Source organism: Peromyscus eremicus, chromosome 5 (assembly GCF_949786415.1).
Source record: "Peromyscus eremicus chromosome 5, PerEre_H2_v1, whole genome shotgun sequence".
Classification (NCBI taxonomy): domain Eukaryota; kingdom Metazoa; phylum Chordata; class Mammalia; order Rodentia; family Cricetidae; genus Peromyscus; species Peromyscus eremicus.
This window is the reverse complement of record NC_081420.1, coordinates 106,375,544-106,395,143: the sequence shown is the minus strand read 5'-3', so window position 1 is coordinate 106,395,143 and position 19,600 is coordinate 106,375,544. Positions and strand designations below refer to the sequence as shown.

General features: G+C 36.4%; 1 protein-coding gene across 1 annotated transcript in view; it reads right to left on the bottom strand.

The window, feature by feature from the left end:
• Cdh11 (cadherin 11) overlaps positions 1-19,600 on the bottom strand; it is a 162,879-nt gene that overhangs the window by 3,866 nt on the left and 139,413 nt on the right. The window contains exons 9-12 of the mRNA XM_059264253.1: positions 18,260-18,396; positions 15,514-15,647; positions 15,156-15,273; positions 832-1,083 (exon numbers count right to left, since the gene is read on the bottom strand). Coding sequence (XP_059120236.1) covers positions 832-1,083; positions 15,156-15,273; positions 15,514-15,647; positions 18,260-18,396 — 641 coding nt within the window. The remainder of the gene's footprint in view (positions 1-831; positions 1,084-15,155; positions 15,274-15,513; positions 15,648-18,259; positions 18,397-19,600) is intronic.

The following is a 19,600-nucleotide window of genomic DNA, read 5'->3' as shown; positions in this document are numbered from 1 at the left end:
TGAGAAGCTGTGAATTCATCCAACACAGAGACTATCTCTCAGACTTTCCCATAGGGCCTGACTACCAGATAACACTCAGTAACTATTGGACCAAGTTCCTTCCCAATTTCCTAAGAAAGTGGTTTTATTGATTCATTCAATGGAAAACATGTATGTTTGATGTCAGACTCCTTGGATTTGAAGTTTTATCATAGTACTTTTTGTTTCTGAAATCTTAGGACATGAGCAGATGATGAGAGCTACCTCACCAGCAACTATAGGAAAAGCTTACAGGCAACACCATGAGGCTGAAGCATGCAGATGGATGTTGCAAATAATTAGAAGGTCACAGCTCAGCTTCTGCTGACTAAGTTTTCTCTTCTTCCTTCATTGATCCATCATAGTAATAATTACTCATTCTACTCCATTGTCCCTAATCTTTCCCCATCCATTTTTTTTATTTATTTATTTATTTATTTATTTATTTATTTATTTATTTATTTGTTTATTTATTTATTTATTTATTTAGAGAAACCTTCCTCAGATAACAGGTTTCTGCCTGAGTTCATCAGCTACAGAACTGTTTCCCATGACCCTCCAGCTTAGAGATGGAATCTGCCCTGTGGTCCTGTGATACAAAGTAAGGTGCTCATCATGACCTTCCTCAGACTCTGCCTTCAAAATCTGTCCATTCACATGCTCTACCCATTGTGCAATAGAATTCATGAAAGCTGTCACACCTTGTGGTTTGTTTTTAACTACGTGAATATGCACGGTCCAGTCCTTGTAACCACCCTGTACTGGATAAATCACTGGAAGGATGTCCATTGGTTGTAACAGGGAAATCCTTACCCAGGAGAATGACAATGCAGGCAAGAATGGCGATGAGGGCCCCAGTGCTCAGGCCGGCATTCAGGATGTAGGCCTCAGCATTACAGGACAGCAGTGCCCCATTCACGTCACATCCACAGACTTTGATAGTGAGGGTATTGGTGCTACTCATAGGTGGAATGCCACCATCACTGATCACGATGGGCAGGAGGTAGAAGTCCTGCTTCTGCCGACTGAACCCTCCTCGACGGGCATATACCCCTGCAGTGTTATCTGTTTGAAGAAGAGAGACATGGTATGTTTTCATCATAGGGCCATATCGATCACAGATGCCTGCAGCTTTCCAGCTCTGAAGACATATTTTGTGTTACCAAAGCCAAAGTTAGAAGCTTTCTAGCTTGATAATTCATCTAGATGTTATAGAGGCTTTGGACATAGCATGATAAGATGGTAAAATCAGTTCACATTTTGGAATACAAGGGAGAAATTGGCTTTTTAAGATTCATCCTTTGGCAGTTTGTATTTATATTTTCTACAGAAATTCCACATCCTTCTGCACCCACATCATGAACCCATTCATGAACCACAGGAAAATTTCTTCAAAAAAGTGGAAATGCTTGATTAACCTTGCAGCTCATTCCTGTTTTCTTCAAACTTTAACAAGCCTCAGCAACCAAGCCATTAAGCATTTCACTCGATCCTGAATCAACAGTTCTTTCTGTCATTCACATTGCACAACCCAAGACTACAAAGCAGAACATCGTGTTTTATGTACCTAGACTTAATCGTGTTTTCTGGGTTAACATATTCTGCTGTCCCAAATGAACTAGTTCAGTCCAACATAGGGAACTCATTTCTGTTCCAAGTATTCATTGCTTTTGCACCTGTCTTGTCTTTTCTTCCATGTTTTCTTGCATCAAATAGCTATGTTCTATCATGATAGTTGGACTTCTGGCTCAAAAATACATCTCAAAGTCATCCTTTAAGGATGCCCCCTGAACCTTTTCATTACCCCTGTCCATTGTGAATATCCACACTGTATTTTCCTGTTTCTATAGAAGTACATGCTCTCCACATCTCTCAGAATCTACTGACATAACCATTTTGACCTCAACGGGACTGGGGATTTCTAGAGAGCGGGGGATTTTATCTGATTCATCTCAGGCTCTTTCCTTTCAGATGCACAGCATACATTTAATAAATATTTGTTGAGCAAATAGTGTAACTAGGTCCTGGAAAGTTTAACCAAAATCCAGATGTTGGCTTTTAGATTTCTTCCATGTTTTATAACTTCTATTCCCCAGTGCTTCCTCATCATGTTCTCTCTACAGACAAAAATCCAGTAGAGGATATATTTACTAGAGGGAAAACGTTGTTGTTATTTTTTAAAGGAAGAAGTAGAAATTTAACATGCCCCATCAAATTTCATATGACACCCTGATCTACTGGCCTGGCCTGTCCATTTGTAGGTTAAGAAGCAATAATTTATAGCAAAGTGAATGATATAGCCAACAGCAAGGCCACCTACCTGAAAAGCCTAAACTAGGTTGATAAGGCTATAAATTTGTTTCTTTAGCAGGAAAAATCAAAGAATCTTGAAATAAAATTGATGCATTTTAGGTAAAAGAAAAAATTCAATTTATTTTACTTGGCCTGTTCGGTAGATCTGGTCTCATTTAAGGTTGAACACACAAGGCTGAGTAGTGCTGAAGGTGAGCCATCCTTATTCACTGATTTTGGCAATCTTTATGATGATGGTTTCTCAGCCTTGCACTGCCAACACCTCAACCAAGCCAAGGAAGAACAGGTATGTCTCTAATTTCTATATTTTCTGGATTTTGTTTGATTAGCAGACTGTGCTTTTATTATTAGAGAAAAGCTATATATACTACATAAAATAGCATAAAAAGTAAACTAGCCAAACAAAAGTTAGTCTCCGGATGATGCTCTTCTGTTCAGGGTGACAACCATGTCCTTCACTTCATAATTAAATGTACATGCCTATAATAAATTATTTAAAGACATTGTCTCTTTTTTGCTTTTCTGTGTTCAAATAAGACTTTCACAACTAAAAATTTACAATCTTTGCTCCATTTTAACAATTTGAAATATCATTATAGACATTATGGATAAAATAAATATTAAAAATTCATAAACATAAGGAAATTAATTAGATGGCTTGATCAAACTAACCATAATATGGGTCCCCAGTGGACCTTGATTCAGCTTAACTATGCACCTTCTACTCTGGCAACATGATATTATAGATGAAGATAATGAGAATTGAGCATTTTTTCTTTCTGTTTTTATGAACTTTTGAAAACAGAATTTGAAATATGTTTTTCAACCAGTCATTCATGCAAACTTGTCTCTTCAGATCACAGCAGTTAGGCTTTTACACAAGAGTGGTTTAAACTCAAACACTAGTGTATGACACAGTTCTGTAAACAACAGCAATATGTGAATCAGAGATGAATCATCTTCTGTAAAGCCAGATGTTCTCAGAAACACTGAAACTACTACAGAAATGTTCATCAGAGTTCCAGGTCTGCTGAATTGGGTCCAATCTCAGAATGGTAGAACAGCAGGATCTCTAAAACTTCTTTTAAAATCTCTTCTAGTAAAGGATATTTGTGTACATAGAGATTAGGACCAATTCTAAGGATAGGAATGAAATGGACTATGAGTCTTCCAAAAATATAAATTGAAAATTTCATGATGAATCTTGTTTTTTCCTGTCTGGAGCCTTTCTTGATCATATTTAAAACAAGAAAATCTATCCATAAACCACAAGAAACATGGAATGGCTACAGGAACTAAATGATGTAATATACTCCATTGATTGTCCTCTGGACTGGTTGGTCTTCCAGAGCACCCACAGAATCTGCCAACCAAAAACTTAACACCTGGCCGGGCAGTGGTGGCGCACGCCTTTAATCCTAGCACTCGGGAGGCAGAGGCAGGCAGATCACTGTGAGTTCAAGGCCAGCCTGGGCTACCAAGTGAGTCCCAGGAAAGGCGCAAAGCTACACAGAGAAACCCTGTCTCGAAAAACCAAAAAAAAAAAAAAAAAAACTTAACACCCAAAGCCAAGTCCATCCATGAGCCTTAATGAAGAGTTAAGGTCATAGATAGAAGTCTTTGCTGTTGAATAATCCTTCTGTACACTGTGTGAATATATTTCCCCATGATTGGTTTAAGAAAGAAGCTAGTTGGTCAATAACTGAGCAGGATAAATTTAAGTGGGAGAGCCAAACTGAGAATGATGAGACAAGGAAGGGCAGGGTGAGGAGTCATCAGTCAGATGCAGAGGGAGCAGGAGATGAATGTGACATGCTAATAAAGGTACAGCCACATGGCAGAGCACAAATAAGAAATATAGGTTAACTTAAAATGTAAAAGCTAGTTAGTAATAAGCCTCAGCTCTTGGCCAAGCATTTACAGTTAATATATGTCTCTGTGTATTAATTTGGAAGTGGTTCCCAGGACAGAAAAAACCTACTTACAAGTCTTATATACCAATCTGACCTAACACTGAGCTAATCTAATCTGCTTAAATCCATTAAGTATATTCTCTCTAAGTCCACCTTGCACCATCTCCCATAGGAGTATGAATTTTTTCTAGATGAGCAATTCTGAGCACTAGCATCAGAGCCTATGATAACATTTCTTGTGATCCAACCAGAACATGGTCAAAAATAGACAATATGGTCAAAACAAGTGAAAAGAAGTTCTAAAAGCACTAATGGGAAAAGAAATAAACTAACAATTGCAAAACTCCTTTCTGAGAACAAGTGCTACATTTTAAGAATGAACATGTACACTTTTCATCTAAATTCTTCTAAGTGGCTGGCCACTCATACTCTGTCTTTGAAAGTGCCCTTAGTTTGAATTTATGAAAGTAAAAGAAGAGGTTAAGTATGAGCATATTTACAGAGAAGGATAGGTTTCAACATGGTAACTAAGAAGAACCATAAAATGATAAATATTGCATTAATTTTAAATGTTCTATTTTGAGACTTCAAAGACCCTTTTCCAACCCATGAAAAATCATTAAAAAGAAAAAAACACAATCAGTACTAAGAATCAAATGGAAGTAGTTTACATCTTGAAACTTCTCTATATTTGTTATTTGATTTTAAACATTAAATTAATATATTTAGAATTAACTTTGCTTCCATTCACAAAAATACTTAGTGTGGTGTTGGCCTGTTGATAATGCTAGGAGAATATTAATTCTTTTCTGGAAACTCTCATCTTTGAGTAGGAGACTAATGAGGAAGAGAAACTCGTTGGCAAGGATGGGAACGTGAAAACATGGAAATGTTACTAAGACTTCTAATACAACTGACTACATGGAAGTGCTTATAGTCCCTAAGTAGGAAATTGTTTATTGCTTCAGTTCTAAGTTATATATTTCCCCAGGATAACAAAATATTTTTCAGGCACCTTGGTTTTACATCCTGATGCTCAACATTTTCAACACCGGGTGAAGGTAGGTAACCAGTTCTCCTTTTTCCCCACTTAGGTAAAACTTTGCAAATGTTGCCATTAATTACTGGTATATGACATGCACAGATTGTAGTGTTTCTATAAATGGAGAAAATAAATTCAGGTTTCAAAATTTTATGTCTAAAACATGGACTCCTAATTGCTTGCTGCTTTTACCTGCACAGTTTTTCATTATACTAACAAAATTCAAAGTTTCCTAATGATCATGGTCTCCATGGCACCTGGTTGGGATGCTTATATAAGCATTATGATGATGATATAGCCCACTGGGGAGAAACATAAAATATGACACTAAAAGGGAAAATTCTGGTGGAGAAATATCCCTTGATATGTGGCTGCACTGGACAGCAGATCTTGCATTAATCTAAAACATATTGCCAGAAATGAGCACAGCTCCTGCATGTTAAAATGTGATCAAAGAAAGCATGGCAGCAAGGGACTAGAATATTCTGCTGTTTTCCTATTGATATCAGAGGGAAGTTCTTCCATGCCACTCTCGGTTCTCTGTCCTTCTAGTCTCTGAAGATAAAGAACCCTCATTTCCTGACCTGCTGAAGCACTCTGGCTATTTATAAGACGCTTCAGATGCTTTAGTCTGAGAATCTGCTCTTGCGATCATTAAATATTTGGGGAAGTTTAAAGTAGACATTACTCTTAGGGAGATACTTTCTTTCTTTCTCACTAAAATTTGCCTGTTTTACCAATTCATCACATCCTTAGTAAAGTAAGTAAAAGTAAGTAAAGTAAAAACTTTAGTAAAACCTCTTCCATATATTAAGGAAGTTCATTATCAAGTCACTAGTAGAATAAATATTTATTTACTTTCTATTGGGCTCGAGCTTACCTAGGACAGGCAATAGCTCTATTATATATTATGTATGTGTATAATGTGTGTGTGTGTGTGTGTGTGTGTGTCTGTCTGTCTGTCTGTCTGTCTGTAATGAAAAAGATGCATATGACCCAAAAGTCTTCAAGAAGTATTAAACTTTAACAATTTCAGAAAGCAGTATGATGCACAATTATATAAATATCATTACAAAGCTTAAGTTTACATAATTATTTTATGCTCATTTAACTTTGTGAACTCTTAATAATTTGTTTTAATTTGGTGTACCAAGCAGCTTGTCATTACCAACCTGAGTGGCATAAATATTAGAAATTAAAAATAGTATATGCAAAGTTGGTAGTGTACATATGTGTGTTCAAAGATGAACTTATTGGGCACACATATTCTCATTTTCTTGCCTTTTTAATTATCCTGGGGTCTCTTTCTCTAGTTGTGGGTAATTTGTATTTCACAGCCCACAGTAAACTTTGAATGCCTGTGGTCTCCACAAAACACAGAGTTCAGGTACTTTGTTTCATTCACTGTTTTGTTGATATCTGTATGTCTCTAGTATTCTATATGTTGGTAGAATAAATGATTTCTTGTGTTTTTATATTGTTGTGGAATACTATTTAAGATGTGTTACATTCATTTATACTGTGGAATATTTGTTTAACTATGCAAAGATGTGTTGCATTCTTTTACCTTGCATTTGTTTAACTCTGTGAAGCTGTGTTATTCTGCCTGCCTAAAACACCTGATGGGTCTAATAAAGAGCTGAATGGCCAATAGCAAGACAGGAGAGGGATAGGGAGAGCTGGCTTGCAAAGAGAATAAATAGAAGCAGAAGAAAAGAGGAATGAAAAAGGGAGAAGGGAGAAGGATACCAGGGGCCAGCCACCAGCCACATAGCTGGACACAGAGTAAGAAGTAAAGAAAGGTAGAACAGAGAAAGGTAAAAGCTCTGAGACAAAAGGTCGATGGGACAATTTAAGAAAAGCTGGATAGAAACAAGCCAAGCTAAGGCCAGGCATTTTAAGTAAGAATAAGTCCCCATGTGTTTATTTGGGAGCTGGGTGGTGGGCCCCAAAAGAACAAAGAGCAAGGAGAAAACAACAACAACAACAACAATACTACACTGTTCTTATTTGTGTATGGGGTATGTGTGTATGTGCCTGTGTATGCATGGATGAAGGTGTGTAAATCTGTGTGCCCATAACTGTAGATATGAACATGGCTATAAGAGTATGGGGCTCTGTGCATAACTATAGTAGGATGTTTTGAAGGGGGTGTATGTGTGTCCCTGTGAGTTGTGTGCATGCCTACAGAGGCCATTAGAAGACAAAAGTTGTCCTGCCCTAACATTTGCCACATAATTCCCTTAAAACAGAGTTCCTCATTGAACCTAAAGCACTTTGCTTTTAACTAGGCTGGCTGACTAGCGAGCTCCCGTGATCTGACTTGCTCAGTCCTGAAATATTGAAGTTATAGGCACACAAGCACATCCCATCTCACCAGCTCCTGCCAGGCTACTGTTTTCAATACACCAAATACTGATTTAGCATTTTTATGGTCACATTTTAAAGATTCACTAATTTCCAGCCCATAACTTCACATTACTTACTTTCAAACCTAATCTGACCTTTGTCACCTTTATCTATACTATATATATATATATATATATATATATATATTACTGATTTATCTTTTTCCTATTTTTCTTTTGGGACAAGGTCTTATTCTGTGCCCCAAGATGGCCTAGAACTCACTATGTAGCCTAGGATGTCTTCAAAAGCCCCAGCCTCCTAAGGACTAGAATTAAAAACATGCAGCACTACATATGGCTACTGATATTTCTCTTAGGAACTGTTTTGTCTTTTAATAATATTATTCCTCCAATATTGGTTAGACTGTAGTAGAGTCAACAAAGGCAACATTATTGAGCTTTTAATATGGGTAAATCCATACCTTATTGCTTCTACATATGATTTTCTAAACAATTTTTCAATGAGAAATGAAGAAAGAAACAATTCTCACAATAACATGGAAATACAAATGGAAATAGAATTCAAATTTTCTAGTTTTCAGTGCATTTCATGTGTCCACAGCTAATCTTTGCATACTATATGGTTGTATGTTAATTAAGTCAATTTCCTTTTATCAAGTTTTTCCAACACAGATGGTAAAAAAGTGAATTCCATCATAGTTGAAGAACCAGAGGGCCTCATACTCTAGAGAAAGACGAACAAGAAACAAAAACAAAAACAAAAAAATGACAACAAAAAAAATCTCTTAAAAATCTAAGGTCTGTGTTGCATAGAGAAAAAAAAAGAATCAAAAGCACACACAGAATGTTTCTCTTCCCACAGCTTTGTCAGAAGTCCACATGCACACTTAGCCTTCTAAAAATTTACAAAAGCCAACAAAATATTTTATTTTACCAGTATTTTGCAACAAAGGGAATTTATTTTTTTGAGACCGGGTTTCTCTGTGTAGTTTTGGAGCCTGTCCTGGATCTTGCTCTGTAGACAAGGCTGGCCTTGAACTTAGATCCACCTGTCTCTGCCTCCCGAGTGCTGAGATTAAAGGTGTGTGCCACCACCACCTGGCTCAACAAAGGGAATATTACAATGCGGCAAATTATAAACATGATGACTTTTAAATTCCTAATGTAAATGATGATTCAAGACTGTGGTGGCTGCAATGACTCCCAGAAGAAACAAGAAATTGTACATTTCTGGGGGAATTATGTTGTAGAATCTATGATATATATATAGATATAGATATAGATGTAGATATAGATATAGATATCTATATATATATACACATATATATCATAAAGGAAACATGATAGCAATAATTGCCTTTATGTAGCTATATAATTCAAGCACACACCTGTGTGTATTGTGTGTTGACATTGACAGAATATGAATAGTTACAGATTATTACATTTATTATGCTAAAATCTTCTGTGATGTTTGTTCAATTTTCTCCATGCTGGAGGGGTGTAAAATGTAGAAAATAATATTTCTACAAAAGCGCTTCATAAACAAACACAAAAATAGTGCCCATGAACTCAGTGAAACACAAACATTTAGAGACATTTAAGCCACTTAAAGAATTTAAGCCAATTAGTTAAGACAATGGCCAGAGTGAACTTCAAAAGAATATGTGTAAGATACCCATTGGCATTTGTGTACATGCAACCACTAAAGAAAACAATACACTGACAGTGGAGTTAATCAATAGAATGGGAAGAATAACAAACCCTAGATTTCTACCATACATGATGTAGGAGATAATGACAGTGGTGGTAAATGTTCTTGGACATAGTCAATCATAAGTGGTTACAAAATGTCTGACCGGTCACATAATATCCACAGATAAAAGGCTGAAATTTAAAGCTGACACACGAAGAAGAAGATGAATAGGTGAATAACGTTATTAATTTCGGTGAGAAAAGCATTATTAAGGATAATATAAGAGAAAAAGTACACTGTTTATAATGAGAGTGGCATAATCAGGATTGAAAAGATGTTGAGACATCAGGATGTCTACATAATGGAAAGGACAGGTCAAAGGTTAACATTGCCAACAGTTGAGATTTAAACTCAAATGTAATATTATGAGTCCACTATTTAGAACATGGAAAAGGAAAGTGAGTGGTCAAGTTCTAAGAATGCAGCAAGGGGGTTGGAGAGACAGCTCAGGAGCGAAGAGTAAGTACTGCTCTTGCAGAGGAGCTAAGTTTGAGTCTTACCACCACATCAGATAGCTCCCAACTACCTGTAACTCTAGCACTAGCGGGATACCATTTCTCTGGTCTCTGCAGGCCAAATATACTTTTACCTGCACATGCCTGACCCCACCACATACATAAAAATAACTAAAAATAAGACAAGAAAAGATGGATATTTAAATTTTGCAAATGATGGAAAACTTAGAATTGTGAAATAATATCACTATTTTATTTGTCAATTAGGCAAGACTAAAATGATGTTATGTGAGTTTAGTTTGCACATGAGAAAGTGAGAGTGGAGTGACTTTCCTTACGCTTTCAGAAATCAGTGAGACATTTCCAATGGACATGAGAAATCAACATATATTATATGAAAAATTCCATTTGTAATAAAAGGAAAATTGAAAAACCAACAACAGCAAAAAAAAAAACTTTTGGTCTATTGAATCCATTCTAAGAATTCATCCTAAAAGTGTTAATCACACAACTGGTAAAGGTGTGCAAAAGCAATGAATTTAAAAATAACAGCCAAATGTTGTCCTATAGTGAACAGGACCATAGCTAGAAGGTACTGACATCAGTGTTCTGATGCAGACCAATGTATACCACATGCTGAGTGGAAAACAGATGTATTGTTTAAGTTGCTTTTCATTAAAATAAGAAAAGAAAGCAACTAGAGAAGAATACAAAACAACAGCGATTCTTTTTTTTTTAGAGTACACCATGTTATTTTTATTATTTTTAATCTTATTCCTACTGCTCGTGTTTTCTAATTTTCCTACAAGGGATATGTATTAATTATAAAATAGAAAAAGATCATAAAATTCTTTGCAAATATATTTTATCACAATTATTATGGCTATGATTGAAATGGAAATCAAAATCATTTTTCACTTTCTCTTCAATATTCCCTGAATTCTAGACTGATGAACAGAACTATAAATTTTTCCTCTCTGTGGATTATTCTTATTTAACTATGCAGTAAACAAAGACAGAACAGAATTAACTACAAATACTACATAGGGTTTTTTATGCACTTTCCAGCATGTCACATGTACAAAGCAATGACTTCTGAATACTTAGATTACATTTCATGACTGACTGGGAGTATGACCTTGGACAGATCGCTGCTTTTGGACAATTATTGTTCTTGCCTCATTTGAAATTGTGACTAAAGACATAAAACACATCCTAATGGGTTCTTTGACGAATTGGGTAAAAATGGTTTTGTTAAGATTTTATACTCCAGTGAAGAACTGGCTAAATGTGAAGGATTATTCCCTCTCTTTTTCCTCTCTTCTACTTTCCTTAGACATTATGCATTCCTTGTGTTTTCAGAAATGTCATAAGTCTGGTATTTTCAAAGTAAGTGCATCTCAATGGACTCAGTGGACTGGCTCTTTATCTGCTCAAACAACTCCAATCTGGTATTAATAGCTCAAGATGGACTTACATGTTGAAGAGCCACTGAATGTTCTACTTTCTTTATACCTGCTGATCCACCTTTGAAGCCGGGAGTCCAGGATGGAGAAGAATAAAATGAAATAAAATGCTGATTTGTACTAAGAGGGTTTTCCTCTTATATTTCTAAAGGTGCTTAGGATGACTTTCGGCAAACACAATAGTGATTATCTACATGGCATAATGGAAGTAAACACTCAAGGAGAAAGTGACTTGATCCTTTTACTCAGCATGATCTAAACCATTATCTCCTGTTTTCTATGGAAAATAGTCTCTGCCGAGAAATTTGGTAACTCAGTAGGCTATTAATAGGATGTGGAATGTGATTATTCCTTTTGGATTACTTCAATATGTAATTACTTTTAGGAGCCAGCAGAAAGTAACTCTATTAAATGATAATTATAGGACTGTATTTGCTTTGAGGTTCTGTAATAGCACTAAACATGGGAGTTTTCATTAACTGTTTGCCATAGTTAATAAAGTAATTTTTCTTAAGAAGTAGCAATTCTCTGCAAAAGTATAGCTCAACAGTAGGATTAGTCTCCTAAAAGAGAAGGTAGGGGAGATGAATTGTGTAGTTGGCTGGCTCATCAGTGGTAATATAATCTCCATGAAATTATAGATGGCATCCACAAAGTACTGTGGTAAAATAAAATACTTATAAACCCCCGGAGAACAATATGCCACAGTAAAGTGTTTACAGAGGTTAATGGAGACAAAATATGATTTTACATTAAAAATAAAGACTGAGCATGTGATGAAGATGAAGCTGGCCCACTCAGTAAAGCCTAGAACAGCCTGCTGTTTATAGGAGGCATATTGTAAATGCAGATCTTGCATACTGTAAATGCAGAACATGCAGGGAATAGAGCAAAGCATTAGACTTCAAATGTAATTTGGGAATTATATCAACATACAAGTAAAAATATGAGCACAACCAGAGTTTTCTGGATAGCTGATCAAGTCTCCTCACTACTGACAAAGGTAAGTGAAAACTAAACTAATATTAACACTGCAAAATATGAAAACAAAACAAGGTGTATGATTCAGACTAGTACTGGAAACTAATTTGGGAAGATGGAAACTTCTAACAGTTAAGGCAAGGATTCTCTTGTGCTAAAATACAGATACCTCAGAAAGCCTCATGAAATCTTTATGCAGACCTTTCTCAACTTAGCTAAGTACACATTGATTCAGTTCTCACCTGCAATCCTCTCCTGGAAGAACACCACGACAAAAGTAAGCTCCTATGTTACTCTCTGTACCAACTGAAGGTATGTGTCCTTGGCTGGAAACTCCTGTCTACCCTATTGTTTTGTACAATTATTTTCTCTCTCTGAAATAGAACATTATTTTAAGGTGTGTTAGTTTTGTTTTTGTTGCATTTGTTTAACTCTGTGAAGCTGTGATGCTTGGCCTGTCTAAAACACCTGATGGTCTAATAAAGAGCTGAATGACCAATGGCGAAGAGGGAGAAAAGACAGGCAGGGCTGGCAGGCAGAAAGAAGGAGAAATCTGAAAGGAGAAAGAAGTAGCCAGAGAAGGAGGAGGACTCCAACGGCCAGCCACCCAGCTACACAGCAAGCCACGAAGTAAGAAATAACGTAGGTTATACAGGAATAGAGAAAGATAAAAGCTCAGAGGCAAAAGGTAAATGGGATAATTTAAAGTTAAGAAAAACTGGCTAGCAACAAGTCAAGCTAAGGCTAGACATTTATAAGTAAGTAAAAGTATCCATGTGTGATTTATTTGGGAGCTGGGAGGCAGGCCCCACAAACAATCTCTCTCTCTCTCTCTCTCTCTCTCTCTCTCTCTCTCTCTCTCTCTCTCTCTCTCTCTCTCTCTCTTCTCTCTGTCTCTCCCCCCTCTCTTTCTACCTCCCTCTCTGCCTCTCTCCCTCCCTCGCTCTCTCCTTCCAACACATCTCCTGTACTGTGGATTGAACTTAGTGCCTCTCACAAACCATGAAAACACTCTAGCTTTCAGCTGCTGTAACTTGATCCCTTTTAGTTAACTTCGTTTTTTGAGACAGGATCTTGCTAAGTTGTGTAAGCTTTCCTTGAACCCATTCTGTGGTTTAGGAAGTCCTTGAATTTGCAATTCTCCTGCTCAAACTTCAGAGCAGGGGAGATTATAGGCCTGTGTCCCAGGTCTGGTTCAATTATTTCCTGAAGGAGCTTACTCCTACACATAAAGCCAAGAAGGTTAAGGCTAAGGACAAAATAAAAGGATGCAAAGTAAAAATGCTATTTTTGAAATGATAAGGGCCATTTTAAAAGTGAACCCTAGCTTTACTGTAAGGTTCCTTTAAAACACATATCTCTGCAGAAGATTTTTCTCACTTCTTCTGAGAGAGCAATGAATTGGGAGAGAAAAGCCCCTGTCATAATACCTCAGGCATTTTCCCTCGTAGTCTCATTTTGATATATGCTTAATTTATAAGTCCCATAATTAAATGTTCTAGTCAGTTCACGAAATATTAAAATATGTCAAACCACATTCCCTCTAGATCCAGTAGCATAAGGAATATTGCTCTGCTTTCATATCACCACAGGAAGAAGTTAAAGCAATAACATCAAGTTTGACCACTTGGTTTAAAACTCAGTTCTACTTTTTTATTTGCATGGTTGCCTTTTGGCAGATTATTTAATAGTTTTGTGCTTCATTTTCCTCATTTGTCAAATGGGAATAATAATAGCTACTGCCTGTGGTACAGTGAAAATTAAGTGAACAGAATAGGTGAGGGATCTCAACATAGTCCTTGGATTGTAGCTACTGGCATTATGGTACTGATGGCAGTCATAACAGAGAAGTAGCAGCATTCTTACATTAGTTTGAGACCTGTCTTCTTAGTCTTCTTTTAGTCATGAGAAAAGAAATACACTTATATTCTTTACATGGATAGCATGAGGCTGTTAAAACAGCTGTATCAAGAAGGGCCTCTGTTTCCCATCCCGGATGGTTGCACTGGTCTCCGCATTTCATAGGCTGACACTGTCACAGATTTACATACACAATTCCTACTGAGAAGAAATGCTCAGAGCATAACAGTATGGTCTGTGAATCAACATGATTACCTGATCTTCACCCCTGACGCTGCCACTAACTTTGTCCAGGGGCTGTGTCACTTTAGGTCTCTACAATCAAAGCATCTCCTCCTAACAACCTGCAGGTCTGTGACCTCCTTGACCCACAGAATGAGAAGCAGGAAGTACATTGAATACTGTCAAGTTTTTTTGAAATGGACAAACAGTGCTTCATTTTAACCCCTTCTGGCAATACCACTGTCAGCACTTTTAGATACAGAGTTCTGCTCCCAGCCACACTGCATTGCAACTATGTTTGGAGGGGAAAGCCTGTGTGTGAAAGATTATGCTGCCTTACAAAGTTGAACTAATCTCTTTTCATGCTTTACTTGATATCAATATTCATAAAGCCATGCTTCCCCCGAAGGGTTTATCAATCTCTTTTTAAAAATTAGATAAATGGAGTTGTTTGCATATTGACCCTGTAAGCTTTCCCACTTGGTTTTCCTGCTGCTTCATGAATATCAAAGCCAACACAAACACACACACACACACACACACACACACACACACACACACACGAGGAAAATAAAATTAGACTTACTTATTCATATGTATCAAATGAATCTGTGTGTCAAAACAGAAGTGGCATTATTATTCCTTGTTTATTCTTCAACAGGAAGGCATTATTAGATTAGTGAAAATATTTGTGCTGTGCAATATGAAAGGCATTTGTTTGCCATTTCTACATCTCTGAATATGTAGGAATTTTAGTACAAACCTCTGTTGTCTCTGACTGTGAAATTTGGGTTGTGAATGATTTCAGGGGGTAGGCTGAAGATAAATCTTGGTCCATTGGCTGTGTCGTCCTGGTCATCTGCACTAACTGTAACTATTGGCTGAAAGAGAAAGGTGGCTCATAAATAAATCATGATGATATCAGCATATCATTTAATCCAGGTTTTCCTAGCAAGCTAAAACCTCTGATTTTAAAAACTCTTAAAAGCAGTACTAAGACATGATTTTTTTTTTTTTTTTTTTTTTTTGGACAGAGGCAGGTAACTCAAGTTGATGATTACTAAATCAAACTCTATTTCAAATGCATTGCTTATGGGCAGGACAAGGGAAGCCAGATTTACCTGGTTGGAGAGTGGCTTGGTCTGATCACTCTCACAGATGAAGCCTTCGTAAGGGGCAGCAAATTTAGGAGCATTGTCGTTGACATCAAGGATCCTGATGGCCACTGGAACTTTGGCTTCCTGATGTCTGTTGTCTGAGAAAAGAGAATTCAGACAGTAAACAAATAATATATAATGATCCATGCTAATTCTCAGAGTGATCAAGCTTCTTCCACCTATATATGCAGTTCTAAGAATTGCATAATTATGATTTGACTAGGAAATGTTCACATGTACTCATATCTTTAGGAGTTCATTGGCTTTGGGGAGTGATTAGAGGCTCTGATGTAATTAAGAATCTATTGATGGTTTTGTAATATTGTGGTATTATTGGGAAAATAATGAAACGTAGAAAGCAGGGTTAAGTTAGAGGAATGATGTCACTGGAGCATACTTCATGTCTACCAAGATATGAGCATCTTTGCTCAGTAGCATATTGCTCACCACAATGCTCTGTCTCCTTACAGGCACTTAAGGATGGAACAAGGGGACCCTAGGATGAAACTAGGAATCTCTTGGCACAGCTAAATTGCTCTTCCCTTTAAGTTATTCTCCTGAATACTTTTTACAGAGCTAGAAAAAAAACTAACACATGCTTTGTTGGCACAAAACCTATCTTAAATCAAAAGTGTGTGAAATTCTGTGGAAGGATTCCTGGAATAAATGTCATGCCTAAACCAGGAAATACTATACCATTTTCCTACTTTGACTGAGAATAATTCTAAAGGTTACTAATAGAACCTAGTCCTGCTAGAAAGTAGTTTATTACCATTATTCTCAAAGTAGGTTCCCAAATGTAGCATCAGATCCACCTGGTCATTTGTTGCTCATATAAATGACTGGACTCTAGTACAGATCTACTGAATCAGGGATCTCAAGATTGGCTCAAGAAATTTTGTTGTAATACGCCAGCTATGAGATGTGTTGAGAGAGTTTGATACATGATCAGGTTCAAGAATTAATGGTTAACACCTATGCAAAATACCTTAAGTCTTGACTGTAAGGCTATTGTTTGAGGTTTAACATGATGATCATAAGTTTTAAACTGCTGGAGAAGGTAAGCCATCTGTGATGGCTATTCTTGGTTCTCAAGTAGACTATATCTGGAATTAACTAAAATCCAAATGACCAAGCACACTGATGAGGGATTTCTTTCTTTTTTTTTAATTAAATCATTTGAAATGGGAGGACACACTTCTAAAATGGATCTTTGAGGTGGAAATATAAACCTTTTATCCAGATATTTTGAGTGGAAATATCCATCTTTAATCTGAACCACACCTTTTGCTGGTGACCTAAATAAAGTACAAGAAGTAGGAAAGCGCTCTCTCTCTCTCTCTCTCTCTCTCTCTCTCTCTCTCTCTCTCTCTCTCTCTCATTATCTACTTGCTATCATCCTCACTACCAAGTCCAATCTGTCACTGGCATTAGAGCCTACTTCTTCAGGATTTTAGCATGTACTGGAGACCAACTGAGACATCTAGCCTCATAGACCACACAACTACTAGATTCTTGAGCCTTCCATTCACAGGCAGCCATGTTTGATTAGCTGGACCACAGCATGTATGTCATTCTAATAAATTCCTTTTGATATATATATAGAAAGAGTAATTCTGTAAGTTCTGTTGCTCTAGAGAACCCTGAGTAATAAACCATCTTTCTCAGTGTGCACACAAATTGTCCAAAAAAAATGAAAGCATTTCTACTTGGCTAAATATTGTTCTATGTGTACAACTAAAAAATAAAATAAAAAAACCAAAAAATAATTATAATGATAATAACCTCAGGAACCTAAGATAAAATTAAATACTACTGTTCTATATATAAATAGATAGATAGATAGATAGATAGATAGATAGATAGATAGATAGATATAGATAATAGAATGTAGCAACAATTCTTAATGACATTCTGCTGTACTCCTAGATCAGTGCCTTGCTCAACCATCATCAGACAAAATTCTTCCCGCACCTGATAGGAACAAATACAGAGACCCACAATCAGGCACTGTGCAGAGAGTTAGAGACTTTGGAATACTTATCCCTAAAAGGAATATCTGTATCAAATCCATCCCCTCAAGAAACCCTAAAGAAGAAGAGGCAGAAGAAGTGTAAGAACCAGATGGCTTGGAAGACACCAAGAACACAAGGTTCTCTAAATCAACCTGACAGTTTGTATGAACTTCCAAAGATTGGCACAGCTTGCACAAATCCTACTAGTGTCTGCATTAGCTCTGCATCACAGGGGTCTGAATTTATAATGGCCTCCAGTTTGGTGATTTTTTGGGATCCCTGAGTATGAGAACAAGTACGTATCTAATTCCTGTGCCTTCCCTGGGACTCTTTTTCTTCCCTTGGTTTGTTTTGTCAAATTCAGATATGTTAGTTTTTGTTTTATCTTACTACTATATTTTATTTTATTATTATCCCTTAGAAGCCTATTTGTTTTTCTAATGAGAGATAGCTAGGGAGTAGATCCCAGTGGGATGGGAGGTAGAGAGGAACTGAAAACAGGAGAGGGAGGGGTAATGTAATCATGATATATTAGTTAGAAAAAAATCTATTTCCAATAAAAGGAGAAAAAAATATAAAACAAAACAAAACAAATAAATAAAAAAAATCCATCTCAGCAATTTTATTGTATAGACTAGAGTCAGAAGAATTAATATTTAGTAAAGTCAAATCAAAGCCCTTAGGAGAATACTTACGAATTTCTGCTGCAAAGACAGAGATGTTGAGCCAGGCGGTTTCCTCTCTATCTAGAGGTTTAGTGGTTTTAATGAAACCATCCTCTGGATTAATTGTGAAAAACCTGTCGAGGTCAGTATGACGATCAATTGAATACCTAAGCAGAATGTAAATGAGGCAATTAGACCAAGACATTCAGAGTAGCTTAATATTTGAATATTGTATCTATGTTATATTTAAAGCAACTTTTTTTCAACTGATCTCATGACTTAGGTTTTCATGTTAATCAAATTTATTTTTCAAACTTTACACATGAATCTTTTATAGAAATCGTTTTGGTATATTGGACTTCTTTATTCAGTACAATGAATGAAAATGCTGTTTAACATATTTGATTGAGAAGTATAATAATGTGTTGCATATTTCTCCATATTTACTATAATCACCCACCATCTGAATATTTATGAAATTGCATTTGGGGAGTGAGTTTGTCTCACTCCCAAAGTACTCAGAAAGTCACAAATGTATCAAACCTTTGCCAAATTTTGGCATATGAAATATTAAATAGTTTCAAGGTTAACTAAATTCACCATTAAAGATTATTTATAAATATAAACATCAGTATTTTCCACATTTAAAGAAAAGTGCTTGCTATATTTTACATCTTTTTTGTTTTGTTTTGTTTTGTTAGCTATAGAGACCTGTAGGTAATTTGGTTCTGAATTCCAAGGTGCAAACACAAATCATGCTCAGCCAGTGACTTGTAGGTCATTCTCTTCATTCCTTACTGAATGTGATGCACTCTACAGCAAAGTGAAAAAGTTTTACCACGTCCTACTCACTTGGAATTTGTCTCTTTCAAAGGCAAAAGGATTCTCAGAATATTATGGAGATGTCTTTATCATAAGGTCAGGTTGGAGATAGGGAAAGAAACTTGGCTTTGATTGAGGTGAGGTGAAATAACTTAGCCAGACTTGGTACATACCATCAACTTAGTTTTAATAGGTCTGCTAAGCTTGAAGGGTCCCACTAATTCATTTCATCACACCAACCTCAAAAGAGGGGAGTTTCCAAATCTTAGATGTTTTTGAAACATTTTCATAAAATGTATAGAATACATCAGTGATGGTTAAAATATAAGAATATCAGAGGAAGCAAGGATTCTGGATATCAAAGAGCCTACTCTCCTAATTTATACAGGATGGAATTTACAAATGGTATATGTCTAATTTCTGAGGAACCAATGTTAGTGGCCAGATCTTCCTATCTCAGATCAGTCACATCCTTTCCAGGAAAGACAGTCACTCATGGACAAGAATGTTATAGTATTCAAAACATGAAGTCATTCATAATGAACTTTG